The sequence below is a fragment of the Cnephaeus nilssonii genome, assembly GCF_951640355.1.
Source record: "Cnephaeus nilssonii genome assembly, chromosome: 6".
NCBI classification, from domain to species: Eukaryota; Metazoa; Chordata; class Mammalia; order Chiroptera; family Vespertilionidae; genus Cnephaeus; species Cnephaeus nilssonii.
In genome coordinates this window covers 32,660,899-32,678,580 of record NC_137077.1, presented here as the reverse complement: position 1 = coordinate 32,678,580, position 17,682 = coordinate 32,660,899, and the positions used below count along the sequence as shown (strand labels likewise).

The 17,682-nt window shown below is 41.1% G+C and overlaps 1 protein-coding gene across 2 annotated transcripts in view; it reads left to right on the top strand.

The window, feature by feature from the left end:
- Positions 1–17,682, top strand: part of BCAT1 (branched chain amino acid transaminase 1) — a 97,038-nt gene that overhangs the window by 38,950 nt on the left and 40,406 nt on the right. For both annotated transcript variants that reach the window (XM_079774971.1, XM_079774972.1), the window contains exons 2-3: positions 13–84; positions 8,734–8,934. In XM_079774971.1, the coding sequence (XP_079631097.1) occupies positions 13–84; positions 8,734–8,934 (273 nt within the window). The remainder of the gene's footprint in view (positions 1–12; positions 85–8,733; positions 8,935–17,682) is intronic.

Below are 17,682 nucleotides of genomic sequence, written 5' to 3'. Positions count from 1 at the left end.
TTCTTCTTTAAGGACTGCAATAATGGATGCTTGGAAGAGAGTATCAGAGAAGCAGGATCAAATCCGGTCATGGGAACTTTGAAGGTAAGTCATGTGCCTGAGATTCAGTGAAACAACAATTCCACTGAATAAAAGTTCATTGCTTGTTGACATTTTGGGGCATTTTTCACTGTGCGGGTTATACAGGAGTTTGATCTGCTGCTATGCATTTGAAATTCCACTCTTAGGGGGAAAATGATTTCGGGAACAGGAGTACATTCATCACATCTAAAACTACAGGGCAGTTCACTCCTTACAGTATTTCATAAATCATAACTTTTTCTTGGCAAGTAATCAATCCATGACTATCCACCTAAAGGTTTATCTGATTGTATAATAAGTGTAACCCTTACTCCACTTCTGGAAAGATTTAAACTCATAATTGTTTTCTTTAAGCAGCGCCTAGTATTTTACATTACAAGTGTTGTATTTTCTTCTTTCCTCTCTGAATTATGGGTTTATGTATTAAATCTCATACTTCACAGAGGAATAGCGAGGAGCAACTGAGAAAGAATCTTATTAAAGTGCTTTGAAAATCAGAAAACTACAAAGGTGAAGTATTACTGTCTCTATAAATCACTATATTCCCTCCCCAACCCTGGAGGGTTTTGCTTCTTCTCTTTAGGCTGGTTCTGCCTCCTGCTGCCTGTTTCAGTCACATTGTCAACCATAGCACAGCGTGTCCTCATGACCTCACATCCCGGCAGGATTCAGAGAGGGAGTGGACCTTGACTCATCAATTTTACACACACACCCAACTCTTACTGTGTACCAGGCACTGTGCTGGACAGTGGATATCCAGGAATACAGTCAAGATAAAGTCTCTGCTCTCAGGTTTTATTTAAAAACCAAAACGTTAGAATATAGTCATTTCCTCACTAAAGTAAGTTTGTGAATTTTAGTTGTCCATATTATTCCTGGTCCTTTAGAAATAATATATCCCCTGCAACCTTGTAGCCAATCTGCTTCTAATCCATTTTGGGAACTTAGATATTAAGATAGGTTTTTGAGAGAGTGAGATAAAGGGGACTCATACTTGATCATCTCTAAGGGTTATCTTATACAGTAAATAAATTCTTCAAAGGGTATAGATAAGTACAACTTTCCCCAAAAGTTCATTATACATTTCTTTTTTTTGAGAGTATGTTTTTTAAAGCTGGGGACAGTGAAACAAGGAAGGGCTGAGGGTAGAGGAAGCAATAGGAGAGAGTCTCGGTGGGGCTGCTTTGGCTCACTGAGAAGTCACAGAAAATGAAAAGTGGGCCTTGGAGACAAGTGTAGGGGTTAGCCCAGGACTTGCTGCCACTGCCCATTACTCTCCTGGTTGCTAGTCTCCTAGGACCCTTAGTGTTTAGGAGATGCATGCCTGTGGGGGAAGGAGAGAGGGAAGGGAAAGGCATGAGCATGCTCCTGGGAGGTGGAACACACTCTTTAAACTTTAAACATAGAATAATTACTTTTTTTTTGCAAAGTAAAGAATTCACAAAGTAAATTATGTCTTTATTTGTTAATTTAGACTTCCATGTATTAGATCTTAGTTGCATATTGACATTCTACATTCATGTATTTACCTATTAAAACATGTGTTCTAATGGTGCTTGTAAATGAAATGGATAATTTTATAGGACCATCTTTGCTTTTGACCTATTTTTTAATCTCTCTCTTTTTTAAAAATCTCATCCAAGAATATTTTCATTGATTTATAGAAAGAGTGGAAGGGAGGAAGTGGGGGAGGAGGGAGAGAGAGAGAGAGAGAGAGAGAGAGAGAGAGAGAGAGAGAGAGAGAGAGAAAGAGAAACATCAATGTGAGAGACACATCAATTGGTTGCCTCCCCCACACGCCCTGACCAGGGCTGGGGATCGAGCCTGCAATAGAGGTACATGCCCTTGATCAGACTTGAACCCCGACCCTTCAGTCCGTGGCCCAATGCTTTATTCACTAAGCCAAACTGGCTAGAGCTCTCTTTCTCGATTAACCCCATTTATAACTTTTAAGTTGCTAGTGGGTCTCTTGTGGATAGTTTTCATATTGCATCCTCTCTCTCATTTTGAAGTGGCCATTTTACAGTGAGAATGCAGTTTTTCAGCAGGGTCCAGCTATGAGATGCCTTATTACTGGGGCATCCTAGGGAATCTTTTTGTGGACCCCAGAGTCTTCTTTGTTTCCAAAAGGTCAACTGTCCTTTTCTTCCCATTCCCCTGCTTTACAGATCCCAGAATGTGACACTCCAAATCTGTAATTCTTCTCTGCACGCCTCCTAATTGGCTTTTGAGTGTCTCTAAAAGATAATGAACAGAACACCTAACACTTTCCCAATAGAGAAAAAAAATGCACTTATGGTAGAACAAAATTATGCAATTTCTGATGCAGTTGTAATGCGGAGATAGTCTTTGATAGTTGAAGTGTTGTGGCCAATGCAGAGACTCGCAGATGCAGTAGTAAGTGGCGAGCAGAAGCAGAGGAGTGCTGGCTAACACAGTCCTCAGAGCTCTCAGCCAAATTGCATTAGCCTGCTATAGGCTTCCCCATTTCAGAGAAAAGAGTTACCCAAGCACATGTTTTGAGTTAGGAAATTGTTGTTTTTTAATATGCTCTGTTTTTGCCAGTATTTCTTATCATGTCACAATCCAGTCATGGTGGCCTTCCAAATTTTTCCACCAGCATATGGTATGAAACATCCTGACTGGAAGTCATCAGGAGTCATGGGGCATCAAAAACAGACAGATTAATTATGCAGGAGAAAGTATCATTTTACAAATAGCTAATGTTTATCCATCTTCAGAAAGGAAATGTAGGAAAAAGAAATTGGTTTTTAAAGAACACAGGTAAAAATTGTTTATGAAATCTGTTTCTTTCATGTCAGTGATTTTTTTTTTTAACCTTAGAACTTCATTTCATACCTACTCAAAACCTATCACACACCTTTAGTTAATATTGTTTACTTTTCAACTTCATTCAACTGTATCACCTAATTTTTTAAATTTAGTATTCTTGGGTAATTTCTTTTTCAACTCAGTTTAACAGCTCTTATTTTTAGTTTCCAGAATTGCAGGAATTTTCTCAAATAAAAGACAATTGGAATGGTTGATGAAATTCTAAAGTCACCAAATAGCGCATTACTTTGAAAAACTGCATGGAGGACAATCCTTATGCAGAAAGTTAGAGGGCTCCTACTCACATCATAAGAAATTGCATGTCTTACAAAAGAATGTAGTGGTTTACCTGGTAATATAATTTTTTATATTCACTTTCCAGAAACTTAACTAGGATTAGCAAGTTCTTACTATAAGAGCACTAAGTTGAGCATAAAAACACCTTATTCAATATCTCTGTTTTGTTATTAACTAAGTGGGTCTCTCTAGGCCAGTGGTCGGCAAACTCATTAGTCAACAGAGCCAAATATCAACAGTACAACGATTGAAATTTCTTTTGAGAGCCAAATTTTTTAAACTTAAACTTCTAACGCCACTTCTTCAAAATAGACTCGCCCAGGCCGTGGTATTTTGTGGAAGAGCCACACTCAAGGGGCCAAAGAGCTGCAGGTGGCTCGAGAGCCGCGGTTTTCCGACCACTGCTCTAGGCCAATGGCTTATCATGGGTGGTCCAGAGGTATTTGAAGAGTTCTCAGCCCAAATGGGTGTGGCTCAGTGGTTGAGCATCGACCTATGAACCAGGAGGTCATGGTTCAATTCCCAGTCAGGGCACATCCCCAAGTTTCGGGGCTAGATCCCCAGTGCTGGGCCGGGGGGAGAGGGGGGGCATTGCAGGAGGCAGCCAATCAATGATTCTCTCTCATCATTGATGTTTCTACCTCTCTCTCTCCCTTCCTCTCTAAAATCAATAAAAATATATTAAAAAAGAAGAGTTTTTAGAAAAGTAAAAATTATATAATGGGCATTGATTCTTTAAGGGTTTCTAACAACAAAAGGTCTTTTATGAGCTATGGTAAGTACATTTAAAGAAAAACAAAACTGTATCAGTCTATTGTCAGTATCCAAACCATGAAGATCATTCAAGTTCTGTGAAGTTTAGAACTGAATTAATCAGACATAAGTTATATGTATAACAGTTACTGTGCTAAATGAGAGGCCAATACAAGAAAGAAATATGACTCCCATTTCCCAATTGCTTGTTCATATCAGTTAAAAGTATTTTATGAAGTCAAACCAAGCCTTTTACAGGGTAAGCTGTCTATAGAGAGAGGTTGTATGAACAGTAAGTAAAGCAAGTGCTAGGGAGTTTGAAAGCTGAGGATACTACAACAGGTTACTTGAGCCAGATTGGGGTGCCAGTTTCCTCACTCACTGCTGGAGCAAGAAAGAAGAGAGTTTGGGTAAACTGGGGGCATCTCATGTCCCGTGCTACAAGTGGAGGAAATGGTAGGGAGAAAAAAGGGGTGGAGGAGAGGGCTTCTGTAGCCATGTTTTAGTCCTTCTGTCTTTCCTTCCATGTTAGACAAAGGTATGCAAACCAGAATTCTTAAGGACTGGTACTGTTTCCTGGCACTGGGCTGATATGTACCCAAAATACAGTCCCACCAGCCTCTTGTCCCTTGGTACAAAACCTTGATTTTGTTTGCAGTTCACTGACCGGCCCTAGGTGACATCCTTGCATTCCTCGCCTTCCTTGCAGCTAGAGAGATCCACGTGACACATTTCTATTCAATAAGGCATAAGGGATACTCTGGCAAAATTTTGCTTTTGTGATGAAAGGGAACAGAAAAGTCTGCCATCGTCTTCTCCACTCTTCCTCTAGACTTTGGTTAGATCATTAAAACTGAAGCTACCGCTGCAGAAGCCTTTTTTAACCCTGAGGAGAAGCCAAGAAAAATCACAGAACCATGGGGTTCCAGAACACTGCCAGGCCTGGCTCCTCCAGACTTGTTATTTGAGAAAACCAACTCCTATTAGTTTTTGATTTATGTGCTGCTGAAAGCATTAATAAATGATAAGTAAAAGACGGGTACATTAATTAGTGAGAGGTAGACTTGAAAAAGGGAGTTGGGCTAAATTATTTGGACTTGAATCTGTAGCCATTTAACTGTTCTTGGACATTGAACAGGAAAAAGATACAGAGTATTTGCTACTGAGGGGGTAGTAGCAATTGAGGAATTAGACCTAATAAAGAAATACTTGAAAGGACAAGTTTCTCGGTTCAGTGACTGATGTGGGAAACGTAGGGTTGTGAGAATATAGAATGGTAAATGACCTTGGAAGTAACAACGGTGCACAGAAAATACAGAAAAATACACAAAGGAATTTGTTAGTGAAGGTCATCTCCGGGGAGTGGGAATTCGGTGGCCTGGAAAGTAGTTGGGGATTTTATACTTTTCATTTTTCTTCCCTTCTTTACAGTCAATTTTTTAAGTAAAATAATAAACGTGCATTGCCCTTATTCAACATATTAAGGGGTAAAAAGAAAAGAAGTAGAAAATAATATGAATGTTAGAAATAGAGACCAGTTTTGGAGGACATGTTATGTTCCATTTTAGATTTGTGATGAGCTTTTGTTTTAGAATACATTTCAGCCTGAATATTATTCTAAAAATATAACTGGTTATCATGTATAATGTAACCAAATGATTAAGGCAGCTGTAAGGCAGTGAATTAATCAAAAGTAAGTAGATCATTTAAAAATAATGATAAGAGCTGATGATATAAAGTGAAGACCTATATTTGATTTTGGGGTGTGGGGGGATGGATAAGTACTTTTTGTGTTTAAATAAGTGGAGGTTGACCTTCCTTACAGCTTGTTAACAGGTTGAACCTGTGCCTAGTTAATATCCTTCATAATAAAAAGGCAATATGCAAATAACCATCACTCCGCTACGCCCACGATTGGGCGGTGGGAGGCTGGGGGGCGGGACTTGGGGTGGCATATCCGGCCATTGAGAGGTGCGGGACTCCCGCCCCCCCCCCCCCCCCCCCCCCCGCCTCTCAACGGCTGGATTGGCGGCCGCTGAGGGGGGCTGCCTCGGACACCCTGGACACCCAGCTCCGCTGCCATCGGAGGCGGGGAGCCGGTTGTCCACACCCGGATCCCCTGCCCAGCTCCGCTGCCATCGGAGGCGGGGAGCCGGTTGTCCGCACCCGGATCCCCTGCCCAGCTCCGCTGCCATCGGAGGCGGGGAGCCGGTTGTCCGCACCCAGATCCCCTGCCCAGCTCCGCTGCCATCGGAGGCGGGGAGCCGGTTGTCTGCACCCGGATCCCCTGCCGTGCTCCCCTTCGTCAGCGCCTCAAGCCCCAGCAGCAGCTGCAGCGGCTGGGGATGAGCTGGTGATCCCAACTGCCTGGCAGCTCAGTGGCAGCGGCGGAGGCAGCATTGGGCCTGGGGACTGGCGAACAGGCAGAAGATGGCCCTGATCGCAGGAGGCTAGGCCTAGGGACCCTACCCGCACGATTGAATCGTGCGCTGGGCCTCTAGTTGTTTTATAACTGGTCAAAACCTTCCTTCCACCCATGGTTTTTATCAGTATTCTATAGCTATTAAAAAGTTATTGATGGTGTTGTCTGTGACTTGCATGTTTTGTGTTTGGTCATTTGTAATGGACAAGCTGGCTATGTGGCATGTTGGTGAAATACTGATGTGTGAGATTATTTCCTATTACTCCCATTTATCTTTCTCTTAGAGCTGCCTTTGTTCATTGTTTCCTCAGTACAGCACAGAGGATTAATATGTTGTTGTTCATTTTCTGCTTCTCTGTGTTCAAAGAGGAACACAGTTGCTTCGTTCTGCTCATTGCTTCTACAGTCCCCCCCAGGAGGTGTGTGTGGGGGTAAGGCTTATCCAAGACTTCTTCGGGGGAGTTGGAAGTATAACCATCACCAAGATGTTTAGTTCTTAAAGACATTCATTTTAGTTTAACAAGTTATTGCTGGTGTTGCTATATTTATTAGAGATGATCTCCCTTTCTTCTTTGCCAAGTGCTGAACATGAGCCCTATGATGATAACAAAAAGGGGGGGGTGTTCTCCTTTTTCATCCTTTTACTCCATCTGCTATTTTTGTCCCTGTTTCTATATATCACTGAATTTTGGTTCTGATCCTTATTAGGCAGTATACATCGCTGAGATTTCAAACAACAGGCTGGATTCTGAATGCAGGCATGGTTTGTTTGGCTCATATACTGTTAAATTTCTGAGTCAGTTGCCAACATTTAAAAGTCAAGTGGGGGATGTGAGGGCGATCTGGCTGCAACACCTGTCCCCTCTTTGACCACCCGGGTTGATTCAACTGATCTGGCTGGCTAGATAGGTGTCCCCTTCCTCCCTCCCTCACTGATCCATGTGCAATCCAGGTGCTTTCCTCCCAAAGTTGCACGCTTAATCAAGTGGACGACCTTTTCCCCAGAGGAGAGGACTGGTCTTCGATCAAGAGTATACAGTAGCTGTGCTCCTCTGCTAGAACCTCAAATAAGCTCTTAAGGTCCATTTGTAGGAGAATATAGGGTAGTCAAGCTTCCAAGACTTCAGACACATCCAAATGAGGTGCTACACCCGGCTGGTGTGGCTCAGTAGCTGAGTGTCGACCTATGAACCAAGAAGTCTTGATTGGATTCCTAGTCAGGGCACATGCTGGCTTGATTCCCAATGGGGGAATGCAGGAGGCAGCCGATCAATGATTCTCTCTAATCATTGATATTTCTATCCCTCTCTCTTCCTCTCTGAATTAAATAGAAAACACATTTAAAAAAATAAAAACACATATGAGGCACTATATGTGGCAGTTTGTCTTTCTTTAGGAATAAATACATACATAAAATAAAATAAAATAAAATAAAATAAAATAAAGTAAAGTAAAATGAAAGTCAAGCGGGGTCTGTGGCTGGGTAGCTCAGTTAGTTAATATACCAAGGTTTCAGGTTTGGTCCCCAGTCAGGGCACATATAAGAATCAGGCAATCAATGCATAAATAAGTGGAACAACAAATTTCTCTCTCTCTCTCTCTCTCTCTCTCTCTCTCTCTCTCTCTCTCTCATCAATAAAAAATAAAATAAAAATCAAGTGGGGATAGGGGAAATGGGTGAAGGCGACCAAAAGGTACACAGTTCCAATCTTACATAATAAAAAGGTAATATTTAAATTACCATCACTCCGCTACGCCCATGATTGGGCCAGCGGGAGACACAGGGGGCGGGACTCGGGGTGGCTGGGGTGGTGATTGGGCCGGCAGGACGCTGAGCTCGCGTTGCCAGCGGCGACGCGAGCTCAGCGTCTGCGCCATGGCTGTGCTGCGGCACAGACAGGCCTCTGGGGCAGCGAGCCGGGTTTTGGAGGTTTGGAGGCGGCGGGTGGCGCGGCTCCCCGGGGAGGAGTCTGGCGGCAGTTGGGCCGCAGGAGCACGTGGTGGCGGCCCCAGCCTTCCTGAGTGGGAGGCAAAGGCAAGACCCTGGCCTGGGCTCCGGCCGCAGGAGGACCACGCCCCCGCCCCGCCTCGCCCTAGGGGCCCAGGGACTTCGGAGCTGCTGACCAGCCGACAGACAGCTTACACGTGCATGATTAAATCATGCACTGGGCTTCTAGTTATAAGATAAATAAATTTGGGGGATAGAAAAAAAAAATGAGTCAAGCGATTTAAATTTTCAATAGCTAATGGCTTAAATTTTATGTGTTTGGTTTTTTTTACCCTCTTTATTTGTAGCTAGTAGCTGTTCCGTTACTCTTCTTTAATGGGGCTGATTTTTTTCCCCCTAGGCTAAAGATCTAATAATCACACCAGCCACCGTTTTAAAGGAGAAACCCGACCCAAATACTGTGGTGTTTGGAACCGTTTTCACAGACCACATGTTGACAATCGAGTGGTCCTCAGAGTTCGGATGGGAGAAACCACACATCAAGCCTTTTCAGAACCTGTCGTTGCACCCTGCCTCGTCGGCTCTGCACTATGCAGTGGAGGTAAGTGCACTGCACTGAAGGGCGGTAACATGCTTGCTCTTCATTGGGGGCACCAAGCAGCTTCCTCTGCTACAATAGCTTTTGGGCAGCGTGGGCTTGGTCATATTTACTACAGGGACTCATAAATGTCTTTGAAACTTTTCCTATAGACAGTCTCATTGCAGCTAAGTCTTAACAACTAATTTTTTAGATATTCTTGCGTTTTCTATAACGTCCATAAAAATCATTTAGCAACTAGGAAGGACAGTTGGTAAGAAAATTTGCAATAAAAAAAGAATGTACTTTTAATATTTTACCAAGGCACCTGTCTTCTTAGATCTTCTAATGATTGAGAAGAGGCCATTGAGTACAATGATTTGGTTAGATTTTAATGCTAAGTTCATGTTTTTATGACCAGCAATGTGTAGTTATGCATGTTGAGGGACATGTAATTAAAGGTCATCCTTCAGGCATGAGGGGAATAATCATAAGCATTAAATATTTAGAGATGCTTTCTCTGGTCCTTCATAGGATTCACACTTAGCCAGATATACAATACACTCCCCTTTCCCTTGACCCTGATTTTTAAAAAATATATATTTCTTTATTGATTTCAGAGAGGAAGGGAGAATGAGAGAGAGATAGAAACATCAATGATGAGAGACAATCACTGATCGGCTGCTTCCTGCACGCCCCCCACTGGGGATCGAGTCTGCAACCTAGGTGTGTGCCTTGTCTGGAATCGAACTTGGGACTCTTCAGTCCACAGGCTAGTGCTCTATCCACTGAGCCAAGCTGGCTAGGGTGACCTTGATTTTATTTTACTTACTTGTAATGTGTTAGACATACTCAGAATATTGGGATGCTTAAAATAAGCAATAGACTACCTATTAAGGGACTAAAAGATGGTAATAGTAAATATTCGTAACAATAATGAATTTTTTAAATTGAATTCCTGCAGTGTGCCCTGCACTAGGTACTTTATAATGGGTCATCTCATGTTATTATTTTAAGTGAGAAAGCATATATTTCTGGATTCAGACTTTCTGGGCTCAAATTCTGTCTCTGTTGCTCTAAAGGGTACTCGGTGACTTGGGAAACTTATTTAATGACGGTATGCTTCCAATTTTTTTACTGGTGAAATTGAGGTGGTGATTATACCTACCTCATAGTGTTATTATAAGAAGAAGGTAAGGTGGTTCATTTAAGCATATAGAGCTATACCTAATGCATAATGAGAGCCTTGTTATTAGCTATTATTACTGTCTCTTGAAGCATTATTATCACCTATTATAGAAGCAGGTTCAGAAAAGTTAAGTTTCTTGTTCAAAATTGTATAGCATTTAGGGAGGAGTCAGGGTTCAAATGGCAAGCTCATACTCCCTGTGATGTTTTCTCCAAACATATACACTAAAATTACAAAAAGGCCTGTCCAGTTAACTTGTTCAAAATTATAAATTCAAATCATCGGAAATATATTAGTTGCCCCAATGTATACACTAAATGTTGAATTTAGAAGTCTTAAGCTTCCATTCCCATCTTTGTGTTTTAACTGTACCAACTTCGATGAGTTCTTACATTATTTAGTCCAAGCCTCAGTTTCTTTAATTATAAAATAAGAATGGTAGCTGCCCTGGCCTATGCCATTATGTAAAGTGACGAACAAATGAAATAAAATGCTTATGAACTTGAAAGAAGGAATCTGGCAGTGATTCTCACACAGCTTTCATTAGAATCACCGGGTTCCACCCTCGAGGCTCTGATTTCTAAGTTCCCATGTCATCATAATACCCTTGAAACTACATTTTGTGAATCACTGGCTTGTGGGAAGTAAACAAGAAAGAATTAAGGTCATTTTGAAAGTTAAAAAAATATTTTGACGGCCATTGGTTTTTAAAACTCACTGGAAATCTATTTAAATGAGTTGATTAGTTTTGCCAATATAGATTTTGGTGACCAGGATAGTTTTTCAAAAACCTTTAATTGCTGTTATCCTTTGTTAAGTAAAAACTGAAATCTGTATTATTAGTCTTCCATGAATAATATAAACACAGGGGCTGTTTTGCATTAAGATCTGGACTGTGTTTTACATTAGTTATCTATTGCAACATAACAAAATTAATAGCTTGGAACAGCCACTGTCATTTTATATCTTGCATGATTCTGGGAGTTGACTAGGATGGCTGGTAGTTCTTGGTTTGTTGTCTCCTATGTGGTTGCTGTCAGATAGTGGCTGGGATTGGAGTTGGCTCAAAAGCTTCCTGACACATATGTCTGGTGAAACTCAAAGAGGTGGTGGCTGAAATGCTGGGGCTTTCTTGGCATCACTCTTTGTCCATGTGGTGTGCCAAATATGGTGTTCTGAGAAGAGCTAAACTTTGTCCTCTGTGACTTGAGCTCCAAAGCTTTTTGTCACAAGCAACTGAGCCCTGATAGAAGCTCTGTGCTTTTTATGACCTAGAATCAAAATCACAGCATTACTTCTGCCATACTCTGTTGTCATGGTGATCACAAAGGCCTGCCCACATTCAACAGGAGGGAATATATACCCTTCACCTCCCGATGAGGAATGTCAAAGTTCTAGAAGATCATGAGGGACTGGAAAGATTGTGTGGCTATTTTTGGAAAATATAATCTGCAACATGTATCGGTGATAAATGGGAAGATAAAGCGATGTGTTAGGTTACCTCTTCATATGATGGGCACTAAGTTAACAGGAAAGATACTAGGAGAGTATCATAGTACTTTAGGAAGTGTGATGGCCATGTGCGGAGAACCTCAAGGTCCCTGAATTTTCTCACGAGGCATATTAGTTCCATTTCCTGTTCACTCATTCAATGGCTGTTGAGTGCCTACTATGTGCTTGGGACTGTGCAAAGTGCTCGGGGTAGGATGGTAAACAAACTAGCCATGATCTTGCCCTCAGGATTCTTTTCTTTTTTTAAACACCCACTGAGAAAGTTAGGCAGATACTTTATTTCAAATGTTTCCTTCCCAAATGTTATGTGAAACATTTTCTCTTTTACTGACACACTTATGTTATTGTATGCCAACATGATTTTTAAGTTCAATAATTGTATTTTTTAATACAAAAGTAAATATAAGAGTGATTTTCTTGACCATCTGTCTCTTCCACTCATCAGCCCTATTGATTTTAGAATCCATTTTACTTCGAGATCTACAACTACATGTAGGTTTTTTTAATACTGAAAATTTTTGATAGATAAATAAGTGAAAGTTTCAAATAGTGAAGGAGAGAAATGTAAACTATGAGTAGGGGATATGGATAAAATAAAATAAAAATGATAACTGGCACTTCTTTTTCTGGTTGAAATAAATATTTAGTGAAATAAAATATAATTTGAAAAAAATGACCAATATATACATACTATTAAATTAATACTTATAAATGAATGCTCATCTAGGTAAAGAAAGAGACCACTTAAGCACCCCAGAAGCCTTCAAGTGTCCCTTTCACATCATAAATCCTGTGTCTTTTGGCAACGGTTATCCTCACTTTTCTATTAACCTTGTATGAACTTTTTGTAAAATGGGATTATATTGTGTGTGTTTTCTTGAAAAATGAACAAAGGGAACCTGTGACTTCAAGTGAAACAAAGGACTCTGTTTGGTGCCAATGCTAGCATTGTAGCCCTCAAGTAAAAATTAGAATTTTAGAAAACTTGGATTTACCACTGTGAACGTAACCCTTTCTGCTGTTAAATCCAGGGTGGGCAAAAGTAGGTTTACAGTTGTGAACATGTGAAGCACAGAGTTTATTCTGGTATGATTATTTATTACTGTGTTTTTGTTGTTTTGTATTTTGTTGTAATTGTATATTGTATTTTCCATATGAACAACTCTACACCTACTTTTAATACACCCTGTAATTTTCTGGTGATATTAGTGGTGATGTTAATAGGTTTTAAAAAATACATGAAAGAGATGTTAGCTTTGGGAAGATCTGCATAGCTCATTGAACCAACATTTGTCAATTTGGCTTGTCTGAACTACAGTCCCCAGAATTCCATTTTTAGCTTCCTTTTGATTAGAATGGACTATAAGGCAGTCTCTTGTGTGCAGAGGGAAGCAGTGGTTGTTTTATTGCATACACACACCTGCCATCAAACACCAGTGTAGGTGCTGTTGTGAAGGAATTTGTCAGATGTGACTTAAGTCCCTAATTGTTTGATTTAAAGAAAATCAGAAGGGAGAGAATTCTGGGTGAGCCTGACCTTAGGATTTCATGAGGTCAGAGACCCCACACATTAGCTAGACCTGCATGTGCCCTCTTTTTCTCTGCCTCTCCCTTCCTGACCACCCCATGTGTCCCTTCCTGACTGCCCCATGTGGGTGAGCTGCGGCTCGCACCTGAGGGTCCAGCCTGTTTGTGACCTTTTTCTGGCTGACTATCCTACAGATTTTGGACTCACCTCGTCAGTGAGTCCAATTTCATTGGCCAATTTCTTCTAATAAGTCTGTTAATATTACATATATTTCCTACTGGTTCTGCTTCTCTAGTTGAACGCTGTCTGGTAGACAATTGGATTTTAATAAATTAACAAAATATGAGCACTTCATTGATATGGTTTCAGATTCTATATTACAACTAACCTTTAAGGAACCATCCCTTGACAAGTTTAGTAATGATAACAGAGAAGAATATCCATAATTCTCTAAAAAAGGCTACCAGAAATACCTCTCCCTGTCTCAACTGCATATCTGTGTGAGATTGGGTTTTCTTTTGTGTATGTGCTTCAATTAAAATAATATCCTGCAAAAAAATTGAATGCAGAAACAGATATGAGGATCCAATTGTCTTCTGTTGAGCCAAACATTAAAGATCTGTAATAATTGAAAATAGTACCATACTTCATACTAATTCTTTTGGGAAAATGGAGGTATTTTTCATTAAAATATTTTAACATGTCATGATTTAGAATTATAAATAAGTAAATTTCTTACTTCTGATTTTTAATATGGTATTGACAGAAAAACATCGTAAGTAAAAGCTCTTTGGAATCTTCATAACTTTTAAGAATATAAGTTTTAAGGCATCCTGACCAAAAAAATTGAGAAAATCTGCTTAAGGATACACCTAGGAATGGTGCTACTGGTCATAGGATATATCTTCCATTTTACAGGCATAGGGAAATTATTTTCCATAGTGGTTTTGACCATTTTTATACCCACTTGCCATGAATAAATGTTTCTATTGTTTTACCAACTTTTTACATCTTAGTAAAGTCAGATTTTAAAAGCTTAACCAATTTAGTGTAATGGCATCTTATTTTGATATTAATTTATACACACTTTTTCATATGTTTAATGGTCAATTGGCTATCTTCTTATTTGAAGGGCCTGCTTGTTTGAATCTTTTGTTCCCTATTCTATCGTGTTGTCTTTCTTTTGGATTTGTAGAAGTATTTTGGATATGGGTTCTTTGTCAGTTATATGAGTTTTACATATCTTCACTCTTTTTACTCTATATAATTTTTTTTCTTTTATTTCCCATTGAGTCTTGTCTGCCACAATCAGACAGACAGAAAGGGCAAGGACACTTTTCTCCTGCATCTGTATATAATATTTTGATGATGAGAAATACATTGTCTTTTAAAATTTGAATTTATCAATCTTTGCTTTATATTTGACTAGTGGCCCGGTGCATGAAATTTGTGCACATTAAAAAGGGATTAATTAGAGGAAATAATTTAATATTGCTATTTGCCCTTTCTCTATAATAGAAGTGTCGGAGATGAAAGAAAATTAGTAAAATGTATATGAAAACCTTCCTCCTGTCAGAGTCTGGGGCGCACCACGGGACCCAGAGTCAAGTCCCCACCCACCCACATGTGCTTCAAAATCGTGTGAGACCCAGACCCGGCCGCCACCCACCCCCACCCATTGGGCTAGATCCAGACCCAGCCAGTCCCACCCTTGTCAAGCCCCGCCGGGCAGGGGGCGTAGCCTCAGATCCCCTGGCCTGGTGCCAGGATGGGGTCGTGGCCTGAGGTCCCCCAGCCCAGACCGGGGTGGGGGGTGTGCCTTGAGTCCTCCATCAAGCCCCACTGGGTGGGGGACATGGCCTGAGATACCCTGTCAAGCCCCACTGGGTGGGGGGCATGGCCTGAGGTCCCCCATCAAGCCCCGCCAGGCAGGGGGGCGCAGCCTCAGGTCCCCTGTCAAGCTCGCTGGGCAGGGGCTTGGCCTGAGTTCCCCTGACCCAGCACTGGGGGTGTACTTTGAGGTCCCCTGTCAAGCCCCGCTGGGTGGGGGACATGGCCTGAGGTCCCCTGTCAAGCCCACGGGGGCAGGGGAGGGTGTAGCCTCAGGTCCCTAATGATTGTTCGTTAAGGCTCTTTATGGGAACTTGGCCTCAGCTGTGGGTGCAGCCATCTCTGTGATGGAGTGATGGTCAATTAGCATATTCCCTCTTTATTAGATAGGATACTTTTGTATCTTGTTTAAAGATTCTTCTACCCCTAGATTATGAAGATATCCTCCTACTGGTATATTATTGGTTTTTGTCTTTCACAGTTAGGTCTTTAATCCTAGATTGGTTTGTATATGAAGTAGGTTCTGTTTTTTTCTCTCCTCCTCCCCCCCCCCCCCTCCTCCTCCTCCTCCTCCTTCTTCTTCTTTCTCCTTATTCTCCTTATTCTTCTCCTCCTTCTCCTCCTTCTCCTCTTCATTCTCCTTCTTCTTCTTCTTCTCCTCCTTCTTAATTTTTTTTGCTACAGATACCCAGTTGTTCCAGCACTATTTAAAAAGACTGTCCTTTTCCCTCTGATATGTCATAGCACCTCTGTTGTGTATGCATAGGTCTACTCCTGGTATCTCCACGTTTGTTCCATTGTCTTGTCCATCTGATCTCTATTCTGTTTCAGTGTGTTACTTGTCTACCTGCACAAATGCCACTGTCTTAATCTCCAAACCATTACAATAAGTCTTGATGTCTGCCAGGACAAGTCTTTCTGTTTTGCTCTTCAGTAGTGCCCTAGATCTCTGTGGTCAGTTGCTTTTCCATATAACTTTGAGATTCAGTTTATGAAGTCAGTCAACTTTCATAATTCAGTTTGTAAAGAGAAAATAAAATGCCCTGACATTTGGGTTGCACTGAATATTTAAATTAATTTGGGAAGAATTGGCATCATATCATATTAAGTCTTTCCATCCATGAGCATGAGATTGCTTTCTGCATTTAGCTAGATATTTAAAGACTTGGGAAAATTTTGTATTTTTCTTATGGGCCTTTCACTTCTTTTGTTAGATTTTTCCCATCTTAGTATTCCTTTTAATTTTATCATAAACTAGAGGCCTGGTGCACGAAATTCGTGCACTGGGAGGGAGGGGTCCCTCAGCCCAGCCTGCCCCCTCTCACAGTCCGGGAGCCCTCAGGGGATGTCCTACTGACAGCTTAGGCCCGCTCCCCCCGGGAAGTGGGCCTAACCCGCAGTCTGGCCTCCCTCTGTGGGAGGAAACCGAGCTGATCAGGGAAAAGCGCCATCCCCATCACCTTGCTGATCCTGCCACTGCTGGCCGCCGCAGCTGCCAATGTGTTTTCATCAACAGAGACTCCAGTCCCTTCACCACGAAAAAATGACAACTTCCTTTAGGCATTTTCAAGATGTGTCTTTCATAGGATATGACATTTCTTTCTTTCTTTTTTATTCTCACATGAGGATATTTTCCCATTGATTTTTAGAGAGCGTGGAAGAGAGAGGGAAAGACAGAGAGAAACATCAGTGTGAGAGGCACACTTCGATTGGTTGCCTCCTTGCACGAGCCCTGACCTGGGCCCCAGCTAGGGAGGAGCCTGCAACCTAGATACATGCCCTTGATCAGAATTGAACCCGGCCCCCCTGTGGATTTGTGTCTCCGCTCTGGCCGCAGCAGCCCAGTGGCTGGGGGAAGGCCCCTCTGCGTGTTGTTCTCTCTGGCTCCGGGGCCGCCCTGTCTGTTGTTCTCTCAGGCTCTGGGCCTGCGCCAGGGCCCTCCTCCTGAGCTGGTCGTGACCGTTACGGCGTCCTGGCCTAATTTTCACATTACCTCTTTATATATAAAGATAGTTTTTATCTTTGAACTGCTGCTGTTCCATAGAAGTATAATTTTGCATCTGGCTACCTTGCCTAAACAAATTATTTCAAGAGGTTGTGTCAGTTTTTTCTGGATTCTCTAGATATTTAATCTTTTCTATATTTCATGCTCTAGGACAGTTTTATTTTTTCCTTCTTTAAATTGAATGCATTTTATTTTATTATTCCTGCCTTATTATACTGGCTGTAGAGTATTGAACTTAAGTAGTCACAGCAGACAATTTATGATGTTCCCAATCCAAAAAGGCAAGCTTTAAGTTTTACCATTAAGTATAATGTTTTCTGCAAGTTTATTTTAGATATCCTTTGTCATGTAAGAAAGCTCCCTTTTCCTCTTAATTATCGGGGAAATTTTTAAAAATTATAAATGAATGTTTGATTTTATCAAATGCATTTACCACATCTAATGAGAAGACCATATATTTCCACCCCCTTGGTTCCCACATACACTTAACATAATAAATCTCATTAGTTGATCTTCCTGGGATAAGTCCCAATTAGTCATATTGTGTTATCCTTTTATATATTTTGCATCTATTTTACTCAATATTATTATATAATCTTTACATCTATTTGAACCTATATTAAATGCATACAATTTAAGAATTGTGAAGTAAATAAGATCTGTTACCTATTTTATTTTGTATTTAGTAATATAACCCACCAGTTTTTA